The sequence below is a fragment of the Centropristis striata genome, chromosome 19, assembly GCF_030273125.1.
Source record: "Centropristis striata isolate RG_2023a ecotype Rhode Island chromosome 19, C.striata_1.0, whole genome shotgun sequence".
Lineage (NCBI taxonomy): Eukaryota > Metazoa > Chordata > Actinopteri > Perciformes > Serranidae > Centropristis > Centropristis striata.
In genome coordinates, this window is record NC_081535.1 from 33,326,314 (window position 1) to 33,353,482 (window position 27,169).

Genomic DNA, 27,169 nt, shown 5'->3' on the forward strand with positions numbered 1-27,169 from the left:
ATTTTTTTGAAATGCTATAGTTTTAGTTTAGTAGTTAGTTTTATTTATTTTTTTGTAATGGATTATTTGTTGGGTGGGAGATTAAAAGAGGTCAGAGTAAATTTTGCCTTAATGTCCTTTGGTTTATCAATCTTCATTATGTATGAAAAAAGTTGACAAAGACGAAAACAAAGGATATTTTCACTATGATTTTAGTTAGTTTTGTGAGGACCGGCCGAAATGTCCTCACTTTGCAAAAATGCTCTCACTCTGTTGGTTAAAAACGTGTTCCGGTCCTCACTATGTAGGAAGAACAAGTACACACACACACACACACACACACACACACACACACACACACACACACACCCTAACTTTAACCAAATTGTAACCTTAACCTAATTCTTAACCCTCAAACAGGCAACTTTGGAGAAGTGAAGACGGAACCAAAATGTTCTTACACTGAAAAAAGAAAATAGTTGAACCAACTTAATTGAATTGTTTCATTTGGTAACACCTAAATGAATTAAGTTCTTTCAAATTAATTTAAAATCAATTGTGTTAATCTAACTTAATAAATTAATTTGAAAGAACTTAATTCATTTAGGTGTTACCAAATGAAACAATTCAATTAAGTTGGTTCTTTTTTCAGTGTATTTTCCTTATTTTTTAAAAAAAGTGTCCTCACTCTGTTGGTTAAACACTTGTTCTGGTCCTCACTATGTAGAACATATGAGTATGCACACACAAACTTGTACTTCTACCTTCGTGAGAACCTAAACCCTAATTTTAACCTAAATCTTAAAACGAGTCTCTTGGTTAAAAATGTTAATGTTAATGTTCTCTCATGTCTAAAAACTATCCACTATGTCAAAAAAACAAGTCGACACACATGCACGTGAAACCCAAATAGGTTTATCAACTGTGTGTAATATATTGATAAGTAGCAGCCACGCCCCCAGTTAAACAGACACACTGATCAATAGGTGATTGATTGATAAATGAGAGGTGACACAGACAGACAGCTCTTGCCCATTTGCTTTTGTTTTTGTTCTTAATTTCTTTGTCCTATGATGGCAAATAAAACATATTATATTGGTTGAATTATTAGTCTAGGCAGGTAGAAGCAAGTTTATTTATATGTTAGCACATTTTAGAAATGAGACAATTGAAAGTGCTTTGCGTAAAGCAATAAAAGCATTTGTTCCACATAAATTGTTAGGATAAAACATCATACATAAAATTTTTAGTATATGTAATAAAACAGACACATAAAAAACTCTTCTCATCTCTGCTGCAGTCTCCAGGCTACATGACTAATTTATAGCATCACACACCCAAATCTCAGATTGAACTGTCAGCTGTTGAGTTGCTTTCTGGGTAATGTAGGCACCAAGTTATTTACAACAGTAGTTCTCAACCTTTTTGAGTCGCGACCCCCAATTTAACATGCATGTTGTCCGCGACCCCCGCTCACTGAACACAATCTCACATAACTCTCATAATCTCTCAAACGCACAGTTCAGATCACCCAAAAAAGACTCAAAATGACCAAAAAAAGGAAACAAAATGACCAAAAAAGACTCAAAATGACCAAAAAAGACACAAAATGACCAAAAAAGACTCAAAATGACCAAAAAAAGGAAACAAAATTACCAAAAAGACACAAAATGACAAAAAAAAGTCACAAAATTACCAAAAAAAAGGACATTAAGTGACCAAAAAGACTAAAACACATTAACACATGAACACTTCAACACAGTGGAGACAGAGCTGACTTCCAAAATGATTTGGCGACCCCCAGAAATCATCTCGCGACCCCAATTGGGGTCCCGACCCCAAGGTTGAGAATAGTTGATTTACAAGAAGGAAAGAATGCATGGAAATTTAAAAAAAAAAAAAAAAAAACATGATATCTCTGGTTGAGCTTTGTCAATTTGAGCATTTTTCTTTCGAGTGTAAGTATCGAAGTAAAATGTTAAATTTAACATAAACATATGACACACACATATATAAACAGCTGACATTTAGCCATTTTACATGTTTTTCTTGAAAATGATTTTGGCTATTATCAAGAAAACCATGGAATATGGTTAGATGTCAACCCTTATGAGCCATTTTTGTTGTTATCATTATATTTGTCCAATTTATACAATATTATTACTTTTAACTACCTATGTATATATGTTTGCACTTAGTAATTTAACCCATAAGAACAAAACATTTTAGAAACTCTTTTATGTCTAAATAAATGTTTAAAATTTAACAAATTGGACCAATAAAACAACTGTTTTCTTCACACTAAGAGTAAAGTGAGCAGAGTATTGATTTCCATTATATTTCTTGCCTTTTCTGGGTTCAAACGAGGTGCAGACATGAGTTTTAAGCTAAACTGCTACACATTCAGTCCTGTTCTGCAATCTGGAGGACAGATCAGCTATTTTGACTGGCCTTTTTTTATATAATGTGTGTTTTGGTTCCTGTCTGGACTATCTTTTGATTTATCTCAATCCTGATGAGGAGCCTCGGCTTCAAATTCAAAGCCAGACGTTTCAGGGAGTGTAACAAGAAGTCTGTAAACTTTAACCCACTTGGACAGAACACAAGTTTTATCAAGTGAAGTCAAAGTTCACAAACTTCTCAGCTGCGTGTCTGTTGGAGCTGATTGGTCCAAACCTCGCCTGATTCAGGCAAAGTTTTCTGCCATGTCACAACACGTATCAAGCAATCAGAGGAGCAAAGGAAGTGCCATGATATCTTTATTTATTTGCCACGTGTATGCTACAATATGACATGCATCAATACAGAGAGCAAAACATTATTTATGTAGCTGGAAACACTTGTGCAGCTCTGGTTTAGATTCACCAATCAAATATATCTCTGGAGGAATATTTCATGGGGATTATGAAAGTGTGCATCAATCAAATCTGTTCTTAATAATAAACTGTCATGCAAAAGCATTTGGGTGTTTCTCCAGAAGAGCTCACACATGCACAGGTGAAGGTGATGAAGGTGATGAAGAGTCCACCAATCCTGCCGCCTAAAAGATACGTTTCCATGCAATGAAACTGCATTTTCTGCAGGATAACAGTTGCACTTTTAAAAATGTAAGCACCATTATGAATTGAAACAAAACTATAGTTCAAACACTGTTTGTGGGGCAAAAAAGCCAACTTGTATTTTTTGGCCTAAAACAGTGATTTAAGTTGGTAAAACTTGGAAATATAAATTATTGACATTTAGGGCAATAATGTAAGTTAGCACAACAAAGGAAGCCAGTTGTCTGCTCAAAAACAAGTTGGTGAGTTGTTGTTACTTATATCTTTAAGTTGGGGTTCACAACAAGGGACAATAGTTCTGATAACTCTTATTTCTTTGTTGTGAAATGCAGGAAAGCGGTGAAATTCAGTCTTTAGCGAAAGCTAGCGGCTAACTGATGCTAGCGGCTAACTGATGCTAGCGGCTAACTGGTGCTAGCGGCTAGTTACAGCGACAAGAGTAGCCATTAGCGTATCAATGCTAACTCAAAATTGTGGTCACAACATTAGCTGATATTTCATAGCGGCGTTACAATCGTGCCAATTCAGCACATTGCAGAAGTTAGCAGAAGTAAGGATTAAAAGTTATTACAATAATGTAAAATTATAAGTTTGTACTGTGAAATAGCAGATATTCTTTCTGATGGTCTTGCTTGCAAATGTAGTATCAATATTGGGTAACGCTTTATAATAAGGTCCTTAATAACCATTAATTAACAAGTAATAAGGCATTGTTCTTGCATTAGATCCGGTAGTTGCAAAAAGCATAGTTAACTTATAGTTAACTTATAATAGATGAGCAATAAAGTATATTTTAATATCAATAAGCAAACAAAATAAGATTAATAAAGGCATGGCAAAGACATAATGGGTGGGTCGTGGGTGTTTGTAATGCCATTATTAACACTTATATAAGCTTATAAACACACAATAATGTTAATAAGCATGTAGTAAGGACTTACAAGGGCCTTATTACTTATTAATTAATGGTTATTACAAGGACCTTAATATAAAGCGTTACCCTATATTGCATTAAAATGATTTTATTACCAGTAAAATGTTTCTTGGCTGCAGTTTGGTTAGGTTTAAGCAACAAAACTACTTAGTTATGTTTAGTAAAAGGTTATTGTTTGGGTTAAAATAAGAATGTTTGTTATAAACGTACAATTCCAAAGAGTTTTTGGAATTATGGTTGTAACTTAACATTGATTTTTGGTTTCAAATGGCACCCAAACATTGGTTTCCTGGCTTAACATTCCGTGTTTGTTTAAAACCGTCCATCAGCCACACAGACATCTGAGGACTTTGATCACAAACGTTTTTGGAATTTGTCAAGACCAAACCCGGAGTAATCCAGGAGAAAATACATTTCCATCTAACATAATTAGCCTTCAAACACATCTTTATTTTCAGGCTGGTTTTGTGGATTTCTAAGAATCTGTAACAAAGCAGTTTCATTGCATAGGAACAAAACTTTTAGGGGACCAGATTTAACTGACGTGATCGAAACATCAGCATTTCACATAAATAAATAAAAAGACTTTGTTCGCATTTTTGCAACCAAACGTCTGCAAAGTGTCCCATTTAATATTAAACATACGCATGATGCACAATAACACTAAAATAAATAAATAAATGTTTTGGTGTTGCAGCACTGGAACAACGTGTCGATGATATCACATTACAGATATGACGGGAGCAGAACAGGTCAGAGACAGAGACGTGGGAATTCCCCCGAGTCGGGTCATTACAACACACTGTGTTAATGACGATGATAACAAGGTATTATCTTCAACATAAAATATGATAATATCTCTGTTCAATCATTACCACATGTCAGGCAAGCTTCACTCATGATAGTTTATGTATGTATGAGAGCAGTGAAAGAGTCGCTTGTTATTAAAAAGAGCCCCGAGGTCGACATCCATGTTGGTCATCTGAAAAGTGTTGGACTGAAGCCTGCACGCTGCAACTTTTAGGGACAAACTACAATAAAGCAAGAGGATAATATGTGTCTACCCGTACTCACTGGAAGACAATATTCTACAGGAGGGAGGGAGAGATAAATAAATACACAGAAGAGAGGGAAGTAGGTTTAATCCTCGAACTGAGCCGTGTTTTCATTAAGCAGAACGTGCCAGCGCTCGATCTTCTTGTCTTTGTTCTTGAGGCATTCGTACCAGTGCTTCAGACACTCTCCTTTAGCCTGGATGCCCAGCTGACATCCTCCTGCAGGCAGAGAGAGAAAGTCAGCAATGATATGTTAACAAAAGTTAAAACTGTTTCACACCAAGCACTAGCCTGGCTAACAGCAGACTAATCACAAATGAGATTAGTCTGGAAACCAGCCGTTCATTTCTCCGTAGAGGAGGCGTGGTTTACGATCCTCCGGAGCCGTTTATTTGGCGCTTAGAATGTCTATCAAAGCGTCTGCACTGCAAAAAAGCCAACTTGTATGTTTTGGCCTAAAACAGTGATTTAAGTTGGTAAAACTTGGAAATATAAATTACTGACATGAGCGGCTAACTGATGCTAGTGGCTAACTGATGCTAGCGGCTAATTTATGCTAGCGGCGCTGCTTGTTACAGCTACAAGAGTAGCCATTAGCGTATCAATGCTAACTCAAAATTGTGGTCACAACATTAGCTGACATTTCATAGCGGCGTTACAATAGTGCCAGAGAAATTCAGAGTTGAACAAACTCAAAAACAAAACTTAAAATATTTTGTTTAATTGTCCAACTTAAAATTTTATCGAAGTTTGTTGCCTTGAAATTTTGAGTTCACCCAACTTTTCTTTTTTTGCAGTGTGTAGGTAGCTCTTAGCCAATCAGATCAGTTATACCAGATGACGCAGTAGAGCTACAGAAATTAATGTTTGTTGTGTGTGTGTCTGTGAGAGAGTGTTGCTGCTGCTTTGCTCCTCCAGTTCTCGCTTTCTGCAAGATTATTTATTTTCACGCCTCATTCCCCCTCATGTTATTCTGCCACACACATCCACTGATTTTATGGGCAATAAACAAGCTGCTGCGGGTCTCTGGGGGCTCCGCTGTCCCCCGGCTCGTAGCCAGATCACCGTGGTTACAGCAGCGAGCGGTAGCGGGGCTAGTTGGTAGATTAGGATTTGGCCAAATCCTGTCGGAAGCATTAAGGCTAAAACATCCTTTTTGGTGGTGAAACAGGAGTGTAAAGTCAAACGTTGTTCTTCTATTAAAATCAACTTTCGCTCTAAACTATTTAAAACACCATCTACAGCTACTGTCCAGTAGTACGCGTCATCGTCTTGCCGTCCCTCCCCGTTCTGTGATTGGATCCTAAAACAGGGCTAAGAAACGGCCCTGGTTGCCAGACTGGCTGCAGGTTCGAAATTAAATTTGAGCGTGCAAGGCAGTCTGGGTATACCCAGGCTAACCAAGCACTGATTTTTGTCCCAAAAATTTGCAAAGAAGTTTACAAAAACAGATCTAATGGATTCTTATGAATCTGTGGCCACCGATAAGGCCTGCTTTTGTGAATATTTTAAAGATATTGATTCAGGAATGTAACGTGGACTGATCACAGCCATTTGAAACTGGATCTGCTGAATAGGAAATCTTAACCCTTTATCAGGCAAAGAAGCATATTTGGTAACTTGAGCTGACTTTTTTTTTTTTTTTTTACTTCTATAACAGGTCTCCTCATAGAATCACATGGATTTCTACATCACAGATAGAGACACTTTGGCATCTGACCAATCAGTAAATCTTCAAGCTTTCCTTTATTGTCATTGTATTAAAAAAGTATACAACTAAATTTACGTGTGCTTCTCATATATAAGGTGCTTTAAAAAAGACATTCAGACATTACGTATATGTAATAAGTACTCTAAAAAAGATCCTAAATAATTTAAAGGTAAAAGATAAAGTGGTGATGGATGCAGATGATGTGCTATTGTCTATTTAAGGTTGCTGTGGGAAAGAGAATATAATAAATATAATAATAATAATAAAGACTCAATTGACCTCGATTTGCAATATAAAAATTAAACATTTTGCAAAAAGTCTTGTAATATCCTCCAATAACATTTCAGGGTTGACAGCACTATTTATCTGACATGTAGGTGAATAAATATTGGACAGCAGTTAAAGGATGGATTTGTAGATTAAGTTATATAAATGTTCGTCTATTAAAAGTCTATAAAAGTCTGTGCGAGGTTAATGATGGCCTTTTAAAAGTCAGAGGATCACTAATATAACACTTTAGTCCAATCCAATCAGTAGAAAACTTGTCCTGTTGGTGACACTAGAATAAATCTAAAGATATCATTAAAGTCTTTATAATTTCTCTTGTGGGCACTTTGATTGTCTGTACATAGTTTCATGGTGATCCTTCTCATAGATGAAGAAACAAGATTGTAAAACAAAATCTAAACTCACCAATGAAATCGTTGGATTTTCCCATGTCGTAGTCCCAGACTGAGATGTCGAGGGTTTTCTTGGCGAGCTCGCCGTGTTTTATTTCATAACTGAACTCCTAAAAATAATGTAACATGAAATGTTATGACAAAATGTAACACTCTGGGTGAACAGGATGTACAAATAAAGCAACAGTTTAGAAATAACTGACCTCGTTAAACTCTGGATTGAGCGTCTTCTTTTTGATCTGTGTCTTGTTTTTAGCTTTTTTCCCCATATCAGGCTTCAGACATCTACAGCACAAAAGATAAATAACTTATATTATTATCAAACATATTATAAGTAAAAACAAGTTACATTCAGTTAGTTATTAGTTTAAAATGCAGCAAGAACCAACAATTTTTTTTTTCCACTGAGTTAGATCCAACTTTCGGTAACGTTATTAAGGTCCTTGTAATAACCATTAATTAACAAGTAATAAGGCATTGTTCTCGCTTTAGATCCCTTTAGCTGCAAAAAGCATAGTTAACTGTTAACAAGTGCATAGTTAACTTATAATAGATGAGCAATAAAGTATATTTTAATATCAATAAGCAAACAAAAGATTAATAAAGGCATGGCAAAGACATAATGGGTGGGTTATGGGTGTTTATAATGCTACTATGAAGAATTATAAGATACTCATGAGGCTTTTATTAATGTTCTTATTATACATCTCTTATAGCCTGCTATTAGCTGTATTATAATGCCATTATTAACACTTATATAGGCTTATAAACACACAGAAATGTTAATAAGCATCTTGTAAGGACTTATAAGGGCCTTATAACTTGTTAATTAATGGTTATTACAAGGACCTTAATATAAAGCGTTACCAAACTTTCTTAGGAAAACCCATTCAAACATCTATTTAGTACTACTCATTAATATTGAGCTTTTGTTTCAACCCAAAGTGTTGCAGACTTATCTACATCTTACTAACAACATTTAGTCTAACCACTAAAAACGGCATCACCTGTTATATCACCAGTCATAAACTACACCTGTACTCCAGCACTTAAAAAAGGAATAACAGCAAATAGACATAGAAGCATAGTCCACATATAATATTATAATCAAAATATATATTAACTGTAAATTTAAGTGATATGAGACCTTATATAAAATGTGAAAACATGAACATAAACAGTTTGCCAAATATAGATATAGATTTTTGTAGGAGGCCATTTATTGCTCCGACCATTGTTATATCAAGCATGTACATTTTGCATTACACTAGAGAAAATTAGGCTTTCATTAAAAGGGTCCTCAGGCAATTTCTATAAGATGTGGCAGCCCTTTGCCACATACATTGAATCTCTGACTATTGTAGCAGAAACCCCCCCCCCCCCCTTTTTTTAATTTTTAATTTATTTTATTTTTAATTTTTATTTAATTTACTTATTTGTTTTTCACTTATTTATTCCTTATTATTTTATTTTTAAATATTCATATGCATATGTGTATGTATGTGTTTATTTATTTATTTATTTTTATTTATTTATTTTTCCTTAGTATTATGTCTCTTCGCTTTCTGTTTCCTTGTTTGTAACCTGTGGTACACCTGGGCTGATATGTCCATAAGAACTGGATCTTTAACCTGTTTTGGAACCATTGTCTTTTGTAAGAACTGAGATCCTGACTGTTTGTAAAAAAAAGAAAAAACCAATAAAGAAAGTCTGGATAAAGCATGTACATTTTGACGAAGGGGTCGGAGTATCCGTTGGAGTCCATGGCCGCCAGGTGAGCACAGCGGACCACGCCCACGATCAGACGACCCAGCTGACTGCTGTAGGTCAGAGACACCAGGATACGACCTCGCTCCTCTGAGTCCTCGCCCTCGTTCATCTGCACACACACACACACGCAAAGTAAGAGTATTTCACTCCACTTATCTTAATGCTTCTTTGCTCTCTGCACATATCTGCAGGGATTATTCTGTGATTATCATAATATCCACTAATGGAAGATAATGTACATGCTCAATTACAAATGATCTGCATTGATATTATTATTATGCAACAGGGTTAACTCCATTTACATTGACATTTTGTAGATTACAAGACTGTTAGAACGTCTCTAAATACTTTCTGACTTCTCTTATTCGTCTGTAGCTGTCTTTGTTTAATGGCTCATGAATAAATTGCTTTTGAATCTTTTTTCTTTTTAAATGTCACTGAAGTCACTGTAGTTTTTCATTAAACAAACAGGAGGAAATAATGCATTTGTTGGGGACTATTTTCAGCAGCGGATTAATCCACATTTGGCGAATTTTCAACATTTTCCTTCCACTTTTTCCCAAATTAAAAACCTGTTTTCTTCACTTTATTGGAGCATGTTTAAGCATGATATCATGAAGCCAGGGATTGCTGTGTCACTGAAAAATAAGATCCCACCATGACCGAAATGAATGTAAGCTGAGAGCGGAAACAGTGAATATTTTAATGATATTGATTCAGAAATTTGAGCGATCAAGACCGGATCTGTTAGATAAGGTCAGTGTTGGATCGATGCTTCTCTGAAGCGATTATGACCCAAAGGAAGAAGATATATCTGGCTCTCCACTTCTTCACATTAACTGAGATACTTTACTTATGAACATTTTCACATATGTCTCAAATGGATAGAGTTGGAAACTAATTTTTAAGCAGGAAACATGCAATTTGACTCATATTCAATCCATGGAGTGATTTTTTGATTTATCATTTTAATTATTGTTGTTTAGACACAGCAATATATCTTTGCACTTTAGTTTCCAATACAATAAAAATATGTATTCCTATCGGAGGCTAAGGCTAGAATGTGTAAATCATGTGTAATTTAAATTTATATTGTGAACATTGTCACTGAAGTTCCTCTTCCATGATTAATTTCTATGATTAGGTCAAATTGTATGGTTACATACTTCTACTCCACTACATTTTATAGACAAATATTGTACTTTTTACTTCACTACATTTAGCTGACAGCTTTAGTTAATTTTCAGGACGAGATTTAACACGAAAAACATGATAAATTTGAAATGATTTCAAAACATGTTTTTATATTAAACCCCAAAACCATATTTTAAGTGTTTAAAATGAATCCTACCTCGATGAAAGTAAAACACTGTTTACATAAATACATTAATAATAATCTAATAATATATTTAAAATATATAAAACATTCCGCATAATGAGTACTTTTACTTTTTATATTTTAAGTACATTTTCTGATACTTTTCTACTTTTTACTTCAGTACGTTTTGAATGCAGGACTTTTACTTGTAGTGGAGTAATTTCACAGTGTGGTATCAGTAAATTTGATTAATTTTAAAACCCACTTTTTACACTATTTACTGTTTTTTGTTTTACCCAGCATGAGACTCGCTTTGTTTTAGTTGTCTTTGCTTGTTCTTTGTTTTTATTGTTTTTATTGTTGGTCTGTCCTGCCATGTACAGCACTTTGTATCAGCTAACGCTGTCTTAAAGGGCTCTATAAATAAAGTTGATTTGATTTGAGTTGATTTAGTACTTTTACTGAACTAAGGCAGTAGTTCTCAACCTTTTTGGGTCGCGACCCTCAATTTCACATGCATGTTGTCCGCGACCCCCGCTCACTTTATCTTTTATTGTTACTTTTCATCTAAGTCCTTTGCTATAAGTTTAAAGGTCCATTCTGACCTCCTGAGTGTGTAACAGTCAGCTTCAAGCCAGAGACTCCTTGGAAAGCAACAACTTGATACTTTGGGAAGAATCAAATTGACCACAAAATGACACAAAATGATCAAAAAAGACACAAAATGACCAAAACAGTTCATAAAATTAAGCAAAAATGGACTCAAATTGACCCCCAAATGACAAAAAATGACCCAAAAGGACACAAAATGACTAAAAAAAATACACAAAATGACCAAAAAAAGGAAACAAAATGACCAAAAAGACACAAAATGATCAAAAAAGACACAAAATGACCAAAAAATTTCATAAAATTAAGCAAAAATGGACTCAAATTGACCCCCAAATGACAAAAATGACCCCAAAAAGACACAAAATGACTAAAAAATTACACAAAATGACCAAAAAGACACAAATTGACCACAAAATGATAAAAAAAAAAGACACAAAATGACCAGATAAGACACAAAATTACCAAAAAAAATACACAAAATGAACAAAAAAAGACATTAAACGACCAAAAAGACTTAAACACATGAACACTTTAACACAGTGGAGACAGAGCTGACTTCCAAAATGATTTGGCGACCCCCAGAAATCATCTCGCGACCCCAATTGGGGTCCCGACCCCAAGGTTGAGAATAGCTGAACTAAGGGATCTGAATATTTCTTCCACCACTGTTCACATCCTGTTGAAAAATCTTTTTTTTATCTAAAGATCTTCCCATAATTGTACTTAATGCATTATTAGTTTAAACGACTTTCTCCCTTTGACACTTTAATACTGTTAAATACACAACGTCAGCTGTCCGTCTTTAAATACAGCAGAATAATGTCAGAATAAAGTCTTACATCATCCTCGTAGAGAGCCATGCCACGGGCCGGACCTCCCACAGCTTTCTTCACCTGTACGGAGAATAATAACACTTTCTCTAGAATTTGATGAACGCTCAACCAAAATGGGATTAACATCTTATTCTTAAATAATAGTTAATAGTTATCAGTGTCGTTCTCACCGGGACTGCTCGCTCCAAACAAACATTGAAGTTCTTCTTCTGGTTAAACTTGACTTTCTTCAGAGCGATTCGCGTCTCTCCGATGAATTCGTTGTGTCCGAACTTGTCCTCGTCACTCACCGACAGCCTGAGGACAGAAGACAGAAGACAGCATGAAGCTCTTTTATGTTATTAATAAAATAAACAGTGCGAGGAAGCTTAAAGTCGTTCTTACCGGAGAGTTTTACGTGTCATTTCATCATCGGTGATGCCGTGGTAGACCAGAGTCTCGTTCCACACAGGATTCAGAGTGGTTTTAAGTGTCTTTGTGCGAAGTTTGTTAGACTGAGAAATAAATAAAAAACTGATTATTAAAGGTGTAAAAATTAACAGATGTTAATATTGTTCAAAGACCTTTTTAGTATATGGGCGGTGGATGTTTAGGGGGAGATAGCAGGTCAACAATAAACAACACATAGAAGTGGTGAACATCATCTGAAAGCTGTAGATTGTGAACTTGAAGATTCATTTGAGATCAAGCTCAGCACTGTGTGTCAAAAATATCTAATTAAAATGACTTCATGAATTAATTAATTATTTATTGAAACCTATTATGGTGAATAAAGGGCCATAACATTAGTGTATGCTTTCTAAAGTCCAGTCCAGGTTTAACTGGGTCCCATAAGTTGTCGCAGCAATTTTTGGGTTGATACCATTTGCTACACACATTTGGTGCTCAATAATGCAATTTTATTCATATCGAGAATGGATAAAAATGTCTGTATTTTCAGCGATTGTTCTACAAACTGCTGAGAAACCCTCTTATTGTCAATATACCTAGGAAAGGAAAGGAAAGGAACGAACGGAAAGGAAAGGAACGAAAGGAAAGGAAAGGAAAGGAAAGGAAAGGAATGAAAGGAAAGGAAAGGAAAGGAAAGGAAAGGAAAGGAAAGGAAAGGAAAGGAAAGGAAGGAAAGGAATGAAAGGAAAGGAAAGGAAACGAAAGGAACGGAAGGAAAGGAAAGGAAAGGAAAGGAACGAAAGGAAAGGAAAGGAAAGGAAACATCCTTTAAATGTTCTAGGTCTCTAGTTTGTGGTTGTAAAGTTTCATGAGGCTGATTATCCTAGAGGTCACAGCAGCTCATTTTATACAGTGAGGTCAAGACTTTAGAAATGTCCTCACTGCAATGAAGTTGCTACTACTGATGACTAACATCATCCCACATGAAGAAAACTGGATTCATTGAATCCACAAGAGTCTCAGCTTTCCACTGATACCCAGTTTATGTCATTCAGCCTGTTTAGGGAGCTCAGTATGCACAAATATTCGTATACAGCAGGCGGAAATGGCAATTTAGTGCTACATACGAATACGAATACGAAAACGAAAACTTTATTATCCACTGAGTGGAAATTCCTCTTTGGTTTCACCATAGACATGTCTCAAAACAAACAGAATAAATAGTAAAACAATAAAGAAAAACATTTCAAGGATAGAAAAATATAAAATAGCCTACAGCAATAACTGTACTTCACACATCATCCATTCAAGTACAAAATTTCATAAAAGCACACCACAGTACAAATCAAGTTTACAACTGTAGGTCTAAGACCTGCCTTATTCAGAGAATAAAACCCTCAGCAAAGGAAACAACAGGAGTAAACAGGGTAAATAGCTACCGCATTCTGGTCTTATTTATAGCATTGACAGCTTCTGGGACAAAGGACTTTTTGTACATGAGAAAAACTATGTGTTTTTTTCTTTAAACTGCATGTTATCAGCATAAAGTAGATATGTATGTAAAGAGGAGACTTGTGGGAACACAGAGAGCCTAATTTCATCAGATAGCATGCATCAAAAAATCACAAATATAGACTCGGTACGTAGGCGGGAAATCAGAACACTAACAGGTTAAAACCTCAGAGTTATGGAGGTGTTTGTACCTTACTGGCTCCAGGGAGGAGGTGCAGCTTCACGTACGGGTCGGCCAGTCCATTAGAGTCCATCGGCTTCAGACCCTGAGACAAACAGTAATAAAACAGTTTTATTGTTACTGCAAAAGTTTCCATGAATCTAATTTACACTTGGATCAGAATTGTCTAGTCTTGACTTGCCTTTTCTCATCTCTTCTTGCCTTGTATTTGGTCTCATCTTGCCTTTTATTTATGTCGGTAACGCTTTATATTAAGGTCCTTGTAATAACCATTAATTAACAAGTAATAAGGCCCTTGTTAGTCCTGACAAGATGCTTATTACCATTACTGTGTGTTTATAAGCCTATATAAGTGTTAATAATGGCATTATAATACAGCTAATAGCAGGCTATAAGAGATGTATAATAAGAACATTAATAAAAGCCTCATGAGTATCTTATAATTCTTCATAATAGCATTACAAACACCCATAACCCACCCAGTATGTCTTTGCCATGCCTTTATTAATCTTTTGTTTCCTTATTGATATTAAAATATACTTTATTGCTCATCTATTATAAGTTAACTATGCACTTGTTAACAGTTAACTATGCTTTTTGCAGCTAAAGGGATCTAAAGCGAGAACAATGCCTTATTACTTGTTAATTAATGGTTATTACAAGGACCTTCATATAAAGCATTACCTTTATGTCTTTTATTTTTGTCTTATTTTGTCATTCCTTGTCATCTTGTTTCAGTTGGTTTGTATTTTATCGTCTCATCTTATTTGTGTTAACTTTTACTTGATCTTGTCTTTTCTTATCTCATCTTTATTTGTTTAGACTCAACTTGCCTTTTTTTGTCTGTTTTGTCTTGTCATGTCTTTTCTTGCCATCTTGTTTTAGTTTGTAGGTTTGTTTGTTATCATCTCATCTCCATCTTGTTTTTCATCCCTCCTTGTCTCATCTTGTCTTTTATTTTCATCTTGTTTTTGTCTTATTATCTCTTATGTTGTTTTGTTTTGTTTTTTATTTTATTGTGTTTTTTCATTCATTCTTGTCTCATCTTGTCTTTACATTTCATCTTATCATCTCATTTTGTCTTTTGTCTCGTCTTATCTTGTCATTTCTTTCTATCATCTTTTTGTTTTGTCTCATCATGTCTTAGTTTGTCTTTTCTTGTCATCTTGTTTTGTCTCATGTTGGTTTTTTTTCTTTGTCTTTGTCTTTTTTTTTCTTTGTCTTTTATTGCCTTGTCTCATCTTTATTTGTTTTGTCTCATGTCTTATTGTGTCTTTTCTTTTCTCATCTTGTCTTGACTCTTATTGTCTTGTCTCATCTTGTCTCGTCTTGTGTTTTCTTTTTTTTTGTCTCATGTCTTATTGTGTCTTTTCTTTTCTTTTCTCGTCTTGTCTTGTTTTGACTCTTATTGTCTTGTCTCATCTTGTCATTTCTCGGTCTTGTTTGGACTTCACTTGTCTTTTATTTTGTCATGTCATGTCTTTTCTTGTCATCTCTCTTTAGTTTGTTGGTTTGTTTGTTTGTATTTCATCTTGTTTTCTCCTTTGTCTTCTCCTGCTTTGTCTTTTATTGTCTTGTCCTGTCTCGTATCAGCTATTATTATTTTGTCTTTTCTTTCCTTGTCTTGTTTAGTCTCGTCTTAATTTGTCGTCTCTTTTCTTGTTTTTTGTTGTCTTTTTATTGTCTCATATTGTTTTTTTGTCTCATATTCGTCTCATCCTTGTCTCGTCACCTTCCCATTACATCCCACTTGTCCCATCTTGTCTGGTCCTTTCTAGTCTTGTCTCAACTCGTCTGGTGTGTGTTCATGTGTGTACCTTAGCTTTAACGATGTAGCAGTGCAGCGCGTGGTTCTCCTGCTCGTACAGCAGACTGAACTCCAGAGATCCCAGAGTGGCTGCAGGAACAAAAACACAGGAACACGTCAGACATGTGAGCAGAAACACAGCGACCCGGGGGAACAATTAGCAACAGCCGACATTATTACCAACATCTGAACAGACAAATCAATAACACTAGCAAAAAATAGAAAATGGGAAATGTGTGTCTCCACACTGCAAAAAAGCCAACTTGTGTTTTTTGGCCTAAAACAGTGATTTAAGTTGGTAAAACTTGGAAATATAAATTATTGACATTTAGGGCAATAATGTAAGTTAGCACAACAAAGGAAGCCAGTTGTCTGCTCAAAAACAAGTTGGTGAGTTGTTGTTACTTATATCTTTAAGTTGGGGTTCACAACAAGGGACAATAGTTCTGATAACTCTTATTTCTTTGTTGTGAAATTCGGTCATTAGCGAAAGCTAGCGGCTAACTGATGCTAGCGGCTAACTGATGCTAGCGGCTAACTGATGCTAGCGGCGCTGCTTGTTACAGCTACAAGAGTAGCCATTAGTGTATCAATGCTAACTCAAAATTGTGGTCGCAACATTAGCTGACATTTCATAGCAGCGTTACAATCGTGCCAATTCAGCACATTGCAGAATTTAGCAGAAGTAAGGATTAAAAGTTATTACAATGTAAAATGATAAGTTAGTACAACTTACAGTTGAGTTGACAAAAATCTGAATTCAGAGTTGAGCAAACTCAAAAACAAAACTTAAAATATTTAGTTTAATTGTCCAACTTAAAATTTTATCGAAGTTTGTTGCCTTGAAATTTTGAGTTCATGCAAACTTTTCTTTTTTTTTGTCATCCAGTACTCTTGGCTGTTTGTGTTTTGTTTTGCGGAACACCACATAAATTACCTTTTTCGAAATGTTCAGGAAAGTTCAATCAATATTTTTTCTTGTGATGTCAAAGTATTAAGGATAAAAAACCCTGATTCCAAAAAAGTTGGGAAAATATATGTCAAAAAGAAGTAGCAAATTATCGTATAAACTTTTTTGGATTTAGGATTTTGTATGCTCCTAAATAGCTACCTCACTTCTGGTTGTTAGGTTCATTTATTTAACTTTATTAACTATCTTTTCCTACGACTAACCTTGTTTTTTTCCCTTCTAACCTTAAGCGAATACTTTTGTTTCCTAAACCTAACCAAGCTGCAACCATTTCACAATGTTAACAGCGTGTTTAAAGTTTCATTTACGGGTAAATATGAGGGCGTGTTGATCTCCTGCCAGTGTGAAGGGCGCCAACGCTTGTACGCCTGGGTTGTATTTGATTTGTTTTCATCTAAAGAATATATCATCTATTGTGAGTTTTTAAAGGACTTTATCAGCTCCAGAATCCTCCAGCCCTCTGAGCCCCGCCTCTCCATCTAAAGAGAAAAATTGAATCTGAAATGTTGCAGAAACCAATTTCCCTCTGAAGCAGATAAACATTGATTTGTGACTTTTCATCGCTCCGCTGGGACTTTTTCTCTCACCGCTGCAGGCATAATTTAGTCCTCCACACTGAGAGAAACGGGTTAAAAATGTAAACAACTGGGACAGGTAAAGAAAATCTGTCTTACTGGCGTCATCCGAGTCATAGTCGTTGTCCTCCTCCTCCGTCCGGTCGGGCGGGGGTCGCGGGGGGGCGGGGCTGTTGACAGGTGGAGTATTTCTGGTTGCAGGAACATTTGATGAGAAGGAGCTGCAGACAACAGGTTGCCTCTTCTCCTCCACAGCTGGAGGGGACGCCGTCTTCTCCACATCTGCAGGAGGAGCTGGTGACATTAAAAAACAGCAAATTAATAAAGTCTGTTTAGTTATTGACGTTAAATCTTTTGAACGTCTTGTTTATTCTTAGAAGGAGCGGCGGCGTCTTTACCCGGGGAGGGGGCGGCCTGCTGTGCGTTTGCTCGAGGAGGTTTGGAGGCTAACACATGTCGCTCGCTCTTCATTACAGCTGCTGGACAGGACTGACTCTCATTATAGCTGTCAGCTGTTGTTCCTGCTGTCTGCTCCCATTGGTCTGATCCACGGGGCGACTCTAAGGAGGCCACATCACAATATCACTGCCACCAGAACAGATTGTTGGTGCTCCATGCAGCATCAGACAGACAAATGGAGCAAGAAGCATTCAAATATTTGACTTTTTTAAAGATCTGGGCACCCTTCTTTAAATACGCTGGTAAACGACTCACTCTAATAATTTGAGATTAACTGGAGGAGAAATAATTCATGCACACGATAGATCAGTGCAGAGTCGAGGTAAAAAGAAACTTCGACAGCAATATTTTCATGGTGCTTGTGGCTCCCTTTTGCATTGTTTTTTTCAGTGTTTACATTTTCCACAGACAACTTTCCAACCAATAAGAAATGATACTGCCAGTATATTTCCAGCCTCCACCTTTGTACACCCGTCTGCAAATCTTTGTTGTTGGTTTTGCTGTGAAACCAAACCAGTCTAAAGTCAAAACAAACCAAAAGCATATATTTCACTCCGATTCAGGCTCCGTTTACATGATGACGGTCTGAACAGAACACGCAAAAGTGTCGTAACGTCTTCACTTTTTCAGGAGGAAATCTGCTGCATACGGTGATCTAAAGTGTGTGAATTGGATTGTATGCAGCCAGGCGGCATCACTTAAAGCCATAAGAGCATCTTTGGGCATGCAGAAGTTTTCACACCACACATTTTCATCAGCTACTCCTTCCACAAAGTTCTCCACCATCACTAGATCTCCCAGGTCTCCTCCAAAGCCGTCTGGCTCCTCCCACCAATCGCTGCATCCAGAATGTGATGGAGGTAATTCCAGATCCTTCTCTGTTCACTAATACTATCTGTACATATCCTGGACATTTGGTGGAAAGACTCCTGTAAGTTTATTAGAGCTGCCAGAGCAGCTTGAAGGTCCCACCATGGAAATAATCCCACGTTTGTTTATTTCCTGTCCTGGAGCATGTATGTGACGTAAACACATACGTGACGTGAGCAGATCAGATCAGAGTTTTGTGACTTGTCAGTGTAGACGACACGCTACGGAGGAGAGGATTACACTTTTACACTTTGGAGGGTGGTTTCAGATTTTCATCGTCACCGTCTAAACGAAAGGCACTTCCGATAAAATATTTTGTCGTTTTTACCCGCAAGCGTCCTCGTGTAAACGGGGCCTGAGACTAACCAAATGAGTTGTGAAAGCGTTCACACCAGCGATGTTTGCTCGGTTAAAACAAACTCTGGTGCATTTTTTTCTGATAATCCGTTTGGTTTTTGCTGGTGTAAAGGCTCAAATGAACTCAGGTCTAGGAAAAAAAAAAAGGGGGGGGGTGTTAAAGGTGACACCAGTGTTTATATCAGGAGCAAACAGATTGTGGCACTTTCACACTTAGCTTTCTGTAATAAATTGGACTTTTGTGGACATTTGGAGTGTGTTTCGTCTCTGCAGATCTATTTAGTACCAACACTATTAGAACTACTTCTTGACTGTGTCTACTTTCATTATCTTGTTATAAAATCCAGACCCAATTTTGAAAATAAGTACCATTTCCTTGTTGCTGTATGGTGGGCTCCGGTGATCCGTTGTATCCTCCGGGACCAGAACTGTCCTCGGTGCTGGACTGTCGAGGTCTGGACAGAGGGAGGGGGGCCGGCAGACTGCTAGCCCGCTCCACTCTCCCCTTGAAGAACCAGGCGCCTGAACGCTTCTGTACCTGCAGAAACACACAGAAAATCAATCAAATATCAAAATATCAAAACAAAAAATAAGGTTTACAAATAATAAAGATTCAAATATTAATAATACAACTCGGAGGATATCAAGTTTTCCAAAATTTACATTTGTTAATTTTTCATGGGGTTATATTTAGTATAATAATCCATAAATGGCTGCCATATTGTGTAAAAGGTATCTATCTTACCTCTCAGGGTGAATTTTATTTTTTCTAACTGCAAATGTTTCATTATATCATTCATTAAAGTTTGATAAACTGGAGGATTTTTTTGTTTCCACTTCAGCAGAATTATTCTTGTCGCTAACAGTGTCACAAAGCAAATCACATTCTTTTGGTACCACTTTGTATTTTTGCAGCGTTACAGAATAGTTATTCTGCGTATGAGTGACAGGAGAGAGCATTTATTTAAAGAGGTTGGACTCCTCCAGGCCTCAACAAACTGCAGCACCATCATCAAAACAGCATTGTGTAACTGCATCAGTGAGAAAAACAGAAAGCAGACCTTATTCCTCATGTTTCATATTGATCAAAAATACTATCTGTACTTTTAAGAATTAAAAAACTGTTGAAATAAATCACTTTGGATATTGAGAGGGCGGGGGGGTATCAATGGAAGGTAATTTTCCAGGTCACTGGACAGTGAAATGCAATTCTGTGCTAAAAGCCAGAAAATGGTTCATATCGTGAGAAAAGCTTCTGTTCCGCTGACGGGAGAACGACATAATGGCATAATTTGGCCCCGTGATTTTTATCAAACCCACTCTGAGCTTCATCGTCCCTCATCGCCTCACCTCTTGCTGCTCGTTGCAGATTCTGCACAGCCACATCGGACTCGTCCTGCTGTTGCTCCAAATCCCACATTTGCTGCACATGTTCTGCAGAGAGGGAAAGACATACAGTACATAAGAGCAGGGCTGGAGGAAGATTTCACATCATTTACTTCGGTTAAAGTAATACCACACTGTGAAAATACTCCAACCTGCATTCAAAACCTGAGTTAAACAACTACAAGGGGTTTTTAACTGGTTATAAAATGATCTTAAATTAATACTGATGCCCCTATACGACCTAAATAAAAACAAATGAGACAATAACCAAGAAGATATTCATAATCTATTTCTATATAGTTGTCGGTAACGCTTTATAATAAAGTCCTTAATAACCATTAACTAACAAGTAATAAGGCATTGTTCTCGCTTTAGATCCGGTAGTTGCAAAAAGCATAGTTATGTTATAATAGATGAGCAATAAAGTATATTTTAATACCAATAAGCAAACAAAATAAGATTAATAAAGGCATGGCAAAGACATAATGGGTGGGTCGTGGGTGTTTGTAATGCCATTATTAACACTTATATAAGCTTATAAACACACAATAATGTTACCTAGAAAATTTCCTCTGGGGAAATTCTGAAAGGGCCACGGGGCTACTGCCGGTGTGTGATGAGACTCTTCAGAGATTTCAAACTATGCCCTTTAACCTCAAAATGTGTGTGTGTGTGTGTGTGTGTGTGTGTGTGTGTGTGTGTGTGTAATTAAAATCACATAAAGTTACCTGTGTGTGTGTGTGTGTGTGTGTGTGCGCGGTTGTGTGTTTGGAGCATGTGTATGCATGTGTGAGGAGTGTGCGTGCTTCCTCGCATGTGTGTGTGTGTATCTGTAACTGTAATCACATCAAAGATCAAAGCAATCAACAGAAATAACTGACACCTGTTAATGCTCCGAAAGAGTGACAGCAGCCAGAGGTGGACTGGAATTTCTGGCCTCGAACAGAAAGTATTTTTGGCAAAACCATAATACCTATCATTGATCCGACTTCACTTTGAGCGTCCTGATTTCTTCCTGAACGTCTACATATGGGGGTTTTTTTTTTTCAGAAAAATGAAAAAATAGCTTTGTTAGAGCGATCTGAAAAAACTGTTCCATCTTCCTTTTTCAGAAATCTTCCTGCGTTTTTAATATGGGAGCCAATGAGGCTGTTGGTGGTGTTGGTGGCGCATCTGTGCGTCCTACACCCAAACTATAACTCTGACAGCTTTACCAGAGGATTGTGAGGGAGAAGACAAATTTTCCTACGTTTCTATGTATAAATTATTTCTGTAGAGTGGAATTTGCGGCCTGGAGCGCAGTTTTCAAATTTATTTTTTGACAGTTTTTTCTCTCCCTCTACACTCTGGCGATGATGTCACACACTGTGACACGAACATTCCGTGCAATACACACCCATTATAATCTCAGAATTTCTCCAAAAATGATCATGGTCATTGAACAGGGATTGATAAAAAACTATATGACCTATCGAAACGTGGATTAATACACCGATACACAAGACTTGTGTCTACTGTTTAAAGTTTAAATGGAGTCTCTAGGTGAAATTATGCCGGAGAAGTAGACGTTTAAAAATCCAATTATTGTTCTTTTTTGCTCATTTTTTGTCGCCCGTCCCATTCATTTCAATGCAAAATTTTGGGCAGTTTTTCGCGACTTGCCTCGCGAAAAATTTGTATTTTGTAGAGAAAAGTAATAGCACACCGATCCCGATCAAACCGCACATTTTGATATATAATTTGTCCTGCAACTCTTCAAGTTGTAGGACTAGTAGCGGGACGAAATTGCGTCCGGAAGAGGAAGAAGAAGAAATCCACAGTATAACAGTAGTGCAGCACTGGTCCCTACAGATATTGCTGGATGGGACCAGTGCTCGGTGCGATTGCCACATGGCCCTAAATATAACACCAATTAAAAGTAAAAAGCAGCAAATCTTCATATTTGCGGAGCTGGAGACATGAAAAACTTTGCGTGGTTATGACAAGATAATTCTCAACATACACAGATTGGGTTCTTGAATGCAGGTGCACATACATTTTTACAGTTCAGAGAGCATCAACCTCGACTTAGCTACTGAAAGCAACAAGAAGCAGAATGTGGTGCATGAGACCAGGAAAACACAGTGTATGTCAGAACGGGTTAGCACACGGCCCACTGGATGCTCATCGCCATAGGAAGCCTCTCAGGACCTCCACAACGCTATAGAAAATATAGTAAACAAATGCTGAGACGCCCTCCCGTCCTCTGGGGACGTCCTGCAAGGTTAATGTTTGTTATCCTCTTGTTTTATCCTCGCTTTAAAAACATTGCTCTGATGTCCTGAGAGAAAAGTTCACCAATCACTAGAACCGCCAAATATTCATACATTTTTTAGAATTTGAACCCTTTAAAAATGCCAGTCTGTTGGGGAAAAAAACACAAAAATGTCATTAAATTCTGTATAGTGAATGCTAGGGGGAACTTGTATTTTTTAACAGTCTCAGATATGTCAATGATTAGTAACAACACTGATTTTAACATGTTTACATTTTTGTACAGTGTCAAAAACTAAAAATCTACTTGTTATCTTCAGACTTGAGGACAAAAATGTCCCCTCTGAAAAACTGCTATAAAAATGCAATACATTATTATTATTTATTTACTTATTATAATATTATTTATTTATTTATTTATTATTATTATTATTATTTTCTACTTTCACTGAGTTAATTTTTAACAAATTTTGGTGCTGATCATAATTTAGAAATAAACACTTTTTTATTTTATTTAACCCTATAAATTACAGTTTGTTTGTGTAATGCAATTGTTTTTTGTTTATTATTTAATTAAAAAAAGAAGAAAAACACAAACAAAAAGTATCATTTTTTACTATTACACTCAATGCTAGGTGCAACTTTTATTTATTTATTTGTTTTTTTTAACTTCCACCTTTGGGTAATATTATTTTCCATTTTTTAACAAGTTAAACATTTTAACCCCTTTAAATACAAGCGTGTTTACGTATTGCCACTGTTATGGAGGAAAAAAAGAAAAAATTTGATTTCTGTATACTTAATGCTAGAGGGGAAGTTTTCTTCCACATTCTGTGATATGTTAATGATTCACAAAAACATTGAAACATTTTATAAACACTGCAGTGCTCCATAATACAGCAGCAATGAACCCAGTGGAAACCAGAAAAATTGCATTAATTTCCCCCATATGAAAAAGATGAGAAATGGCTCAGTCTGGTGGAAAATAGTAAAAACTACAATTTTAAAGCCATGGCTCTAGATTTAAAACTTGATATAATAGAATGCATGATTTTATTGCTAAAAAAATAATGGTTTTATGTGTTTATAGCAGGGGTGTCAAACTCAAATACACAATGGGCCAAAATTTAAAACTTGAATAAAATCGCGGGCCAACATTGAACAAATAAACCTTTTAATATATACCAAACATGTTTTACATTAACATTAAATATGGAACCAGCAGCGCTTATAAACATACAATATATAACTAAATAGTGCAGACATGCAAAATCAAATTTCAAATAAAAAACACATCAATGTCATTAATTTATTAAATAAAAAATAAATAAAAATCGTATGCCTCTTTTCTATTTGCATCCTTCTGATTTAAATATCAAAATAAACTTTTTCAACAGGTTAATAAATTCTGCCTTTCTTTCCTCCATTTTTGGGAAGGGGTAGCTGGGAGACAGCTCTAGCTTGAGGTTGCTATGACGACTGTCACAGAGGAGCGTTTCTGGGTCCTGTCCTGATTGACGCGCCAAAACAACAGCAGGGCATTGTGGGATTTGTAGTATTAGCTGTAAATGCGGCGTATAATACCGGCGGGTCAGCTTTTATAGTACAATAATTACATAATAATTTGGTATTGCCTCGCGGGCCAGAGTTTGACACCCCTGGTTTATACACTGCAAAAAAAGAAAAGTTGGGTGAACTCAAAATTTCAAGGCAACAAACTTCAATAAAATTTTAAGTTGGACAATTAAACTAAATATTTTAAGTTTTGTTTTTGAGTTTGCTCAACTCTGAATTCAGATTTTTTGTCAACTCAACTGTAAGTTGTACTAGCTTATAATTTACATTGTAATAACTTGTCAGCTAATGTTGCGACCACAATTTTGAGTTAGCATTGATACGCTAATGGCTACTCTTGTAGCTGTAACAAGCAGCTCCGCTAGCATCAGATAGCCGCTAGCATCAGTTAGCCGCTAGCATCAATTAGCCGCTAGCATCAGGTAGCCACTAGATTTCGCTAATGACCAGTTTCACCGCTTTCCTGCATTTCCCAACAAAGAAATAAGAGTTATCAGAACTATTGTCCCTTGTTGTGAACCCCAACTTAAAGATATAAGTAACAACAACTCACCAACTTGTTTTTGAGCAGACAACTGGCTTCCTTTGTTGTGCTAACTTACATTATTGCCCTAAATGTCAATAATTTATATTTCCAAGTTTTACCAACTTAAATCACTGTTTTAGGCCAAAAAATACAAGTTGGCTTTCTTGCAGTGTAGGATCTAAAAATATTGGTGCATATTTGCATTAACGCAACCCAAACGACTGAAAAATTAGAGACAAAAAAGCCCAAAATAACCGTGGTGATGAGCAGGAAGAACACAGATATCCACCTACTTTATTACAGTGCACACAGAGGACAGCTGTGACCCCCTGCGGCCCAAAAGAAGCTCCACACAGCAGACAGTGAGACTGTCCGTCACCGCACGCCGTCTTCTTGATGTTATCCAGCCGACTGGACAGACGCCTGCGAACACATGTAAATAAATGTAAGCAGAAAACACAAACTTGGCGCAGGTTTTACTCCAAAGATCATTCAGCTCAGCGAGCATCGGTGCACGGTCGACTGATGTGATTTTGTACAGCAGAGACAATAGTTTCCATCTCACTCAATCCTCTCATGCTCCATGGCCTCCATCATGGCCGCACGAGCCAGCACGCTGTTGATGATCTCCTTCTCCTCATCCGTGAGCTCGTCCCCCGGGGGGCCGCCAGACACGTTCATCCTCCGAGCCGATCCTGAACCCAAAAAGACACACAGAAATAGACACACAGAGTGTATAAGTGGCATGCAAAGTAGAACCGCAGCTCGGGCAAAAAAAGGCAGGGAACTCCAAAAAAGTGCATCGGCGAGTAGAGCGAGACGCTAAAGTCTGAGGACAGGAGCACAGCTGGAAACATTTTGGACTCAGAGCAACAATGAGCCACTGCAAACACTGTCACACACAATAGCTCAACTAAAGTAGGTTACAGGATGACTTCATACAGGAAACCAAGTGATCATCGGGAAGCATATGCCGAGCTTTTTATTCATGTGGCTCAAACTCCCGGCCTGAAGGGCGGAGGCACGCTGTGAACAAGGAAAAGTTTCAAGAACATTTTGAGATTATTTGTTAGTACTTTAGGCTACTTTTACACGAGGACGGTCTGAACAGAAGACACAAAAGTGGCGTCACGTCTTTACTTTTTATTCCTCGTTTAGACGAGCGTTTTCAGGAGGAAACCTGCTGCATACGGTGACGCAAAAGTGTGTGAAATTGGATTGTATGCAGCCAGGCGGCATCACTTAAAGACATAAGAGCATCTTTGGGCATGCAGAAGTTTTCACGCCACACATTTTCATCAGCTACTCCTTCCACAAAGTTCTCCACCATCACTAGATCTCCCAGGTCTCGTTCACAGCCGTCTGGCTCCTCCCACCAATCGCTGCATCCAGAATGTGATGGAGGTAATTCCAGATCCTTCTCTGTTCACTAATACTATCTGTACATATCCTGTACATTTGGTGGAAAGACTCCTGTAAGTTTATTAGAGCTGCCAGAGCAGCTTGAAGGTCCCACCATGGAAATAATCCACATGTTTGTTTATTTCCTGTACTGGAGCATGTATGTGACGTAAACACATACGTGACGTGAGCAGATCAGATCAGAGTTTTGTGTCTTGTCAGTGTAGACGACACGCTACGGCGGAGCCGATTCAACTTTTCCACATTGGAAGGTGGTTTCAGATTTTTGCGTTTTTAAGCCCCCAAAACGTCGTCACCGTCTAAACGAAAGGCACTTCCCATAAAATATTTTGTCGTTTTTACCCGCGAGCGTCCTCGTGTAAACGGGGCTTTAGTTAAAATGGTTTTCTCTCATATAAAGTCAAACAAAAGCTTTAAGAAGGGGCTGGAAGCACATCTATTCTTCCTCCAAAACGGAGAAATTCTGGATTTAGCCTCCACCCCGCCCACCACTGTTACTCGTTCTAGGTTGACCAGTGACAGAGTAGTGCAAGCCAGCCACAGAGCTTGAATGGGTGTTATCAGCCCATTCAATGGCCACTCGCTGAAAACAAAGCCATTAAGTTCTGTTAAAAAGCTTCAGTTTCCTTATGATAATGCTGCAAAACTACTTCTCTAAAGCTGAAGACACACTACAAGAGTTTTTTTGCCCAAAAATCTGTTAGAGTGTGAGGTGAACAGACCCAACCCGACCTCAGTTACAGTCAATCCAACATGTTTGAAATTTTTGAGCCGAATCTGGACGCAATCGTGTCGTGTGTACTGACATAACATAATAACTGAGATGCTTTGCAAACACAAGCTTCTCACTAGAGCACATTTATAAATTTAGCACCATGAAATCTTTTAAAAGCAGCAAAAATGCCTTTCATAAAATCCCCATGTTAAAAAGCAGT

The 27,169-nt window shown here is 37.0% G+C and overlaps 1 protein-coding gene across 1 annotated transcript; it reads right to left on the bottom strand.

Annotated features, from left to right (window-relative positions):
- Positions 1-4,011: 4,011 nt before the first annotated feature.
- On the bottom strand, positions 4,012-25,493 carry rph3aa (rabphilin 3A homolog (mouse), a). Its single transcript, XM_059358376.1, has 15 exons — positions 25,378-25,493; positions 25,106-25,235; positions 20,423-20,506; positions 19,442-19,610; positions 17,785-17,946; positions 17,486-17,680; positions 15,852-15,931; positions 14,045-14,119; positions 12,336-12,445; positions 12,122-12,248; positions 11,958-12,011; positions 9,146-9,297; positions 7,622-7,703; positions 7,432-7,528; positions 4,012-5,246 (listed from the first exon to the last, which is right to left on the bottom strand). The coding sequence occupies exons 1-15, from the start codon at positions 25,491-25,493 to the stop codon at positions 5,113-5,115; spliced, it is 1,767 nt and encodes a 588-aa protein (XP_059214359.1). The 3' UTR covers positions 4,012-5,112.
- Between the last annotated feature and the right edge of the window lie 1,676 nt (positions 25,494-27,169).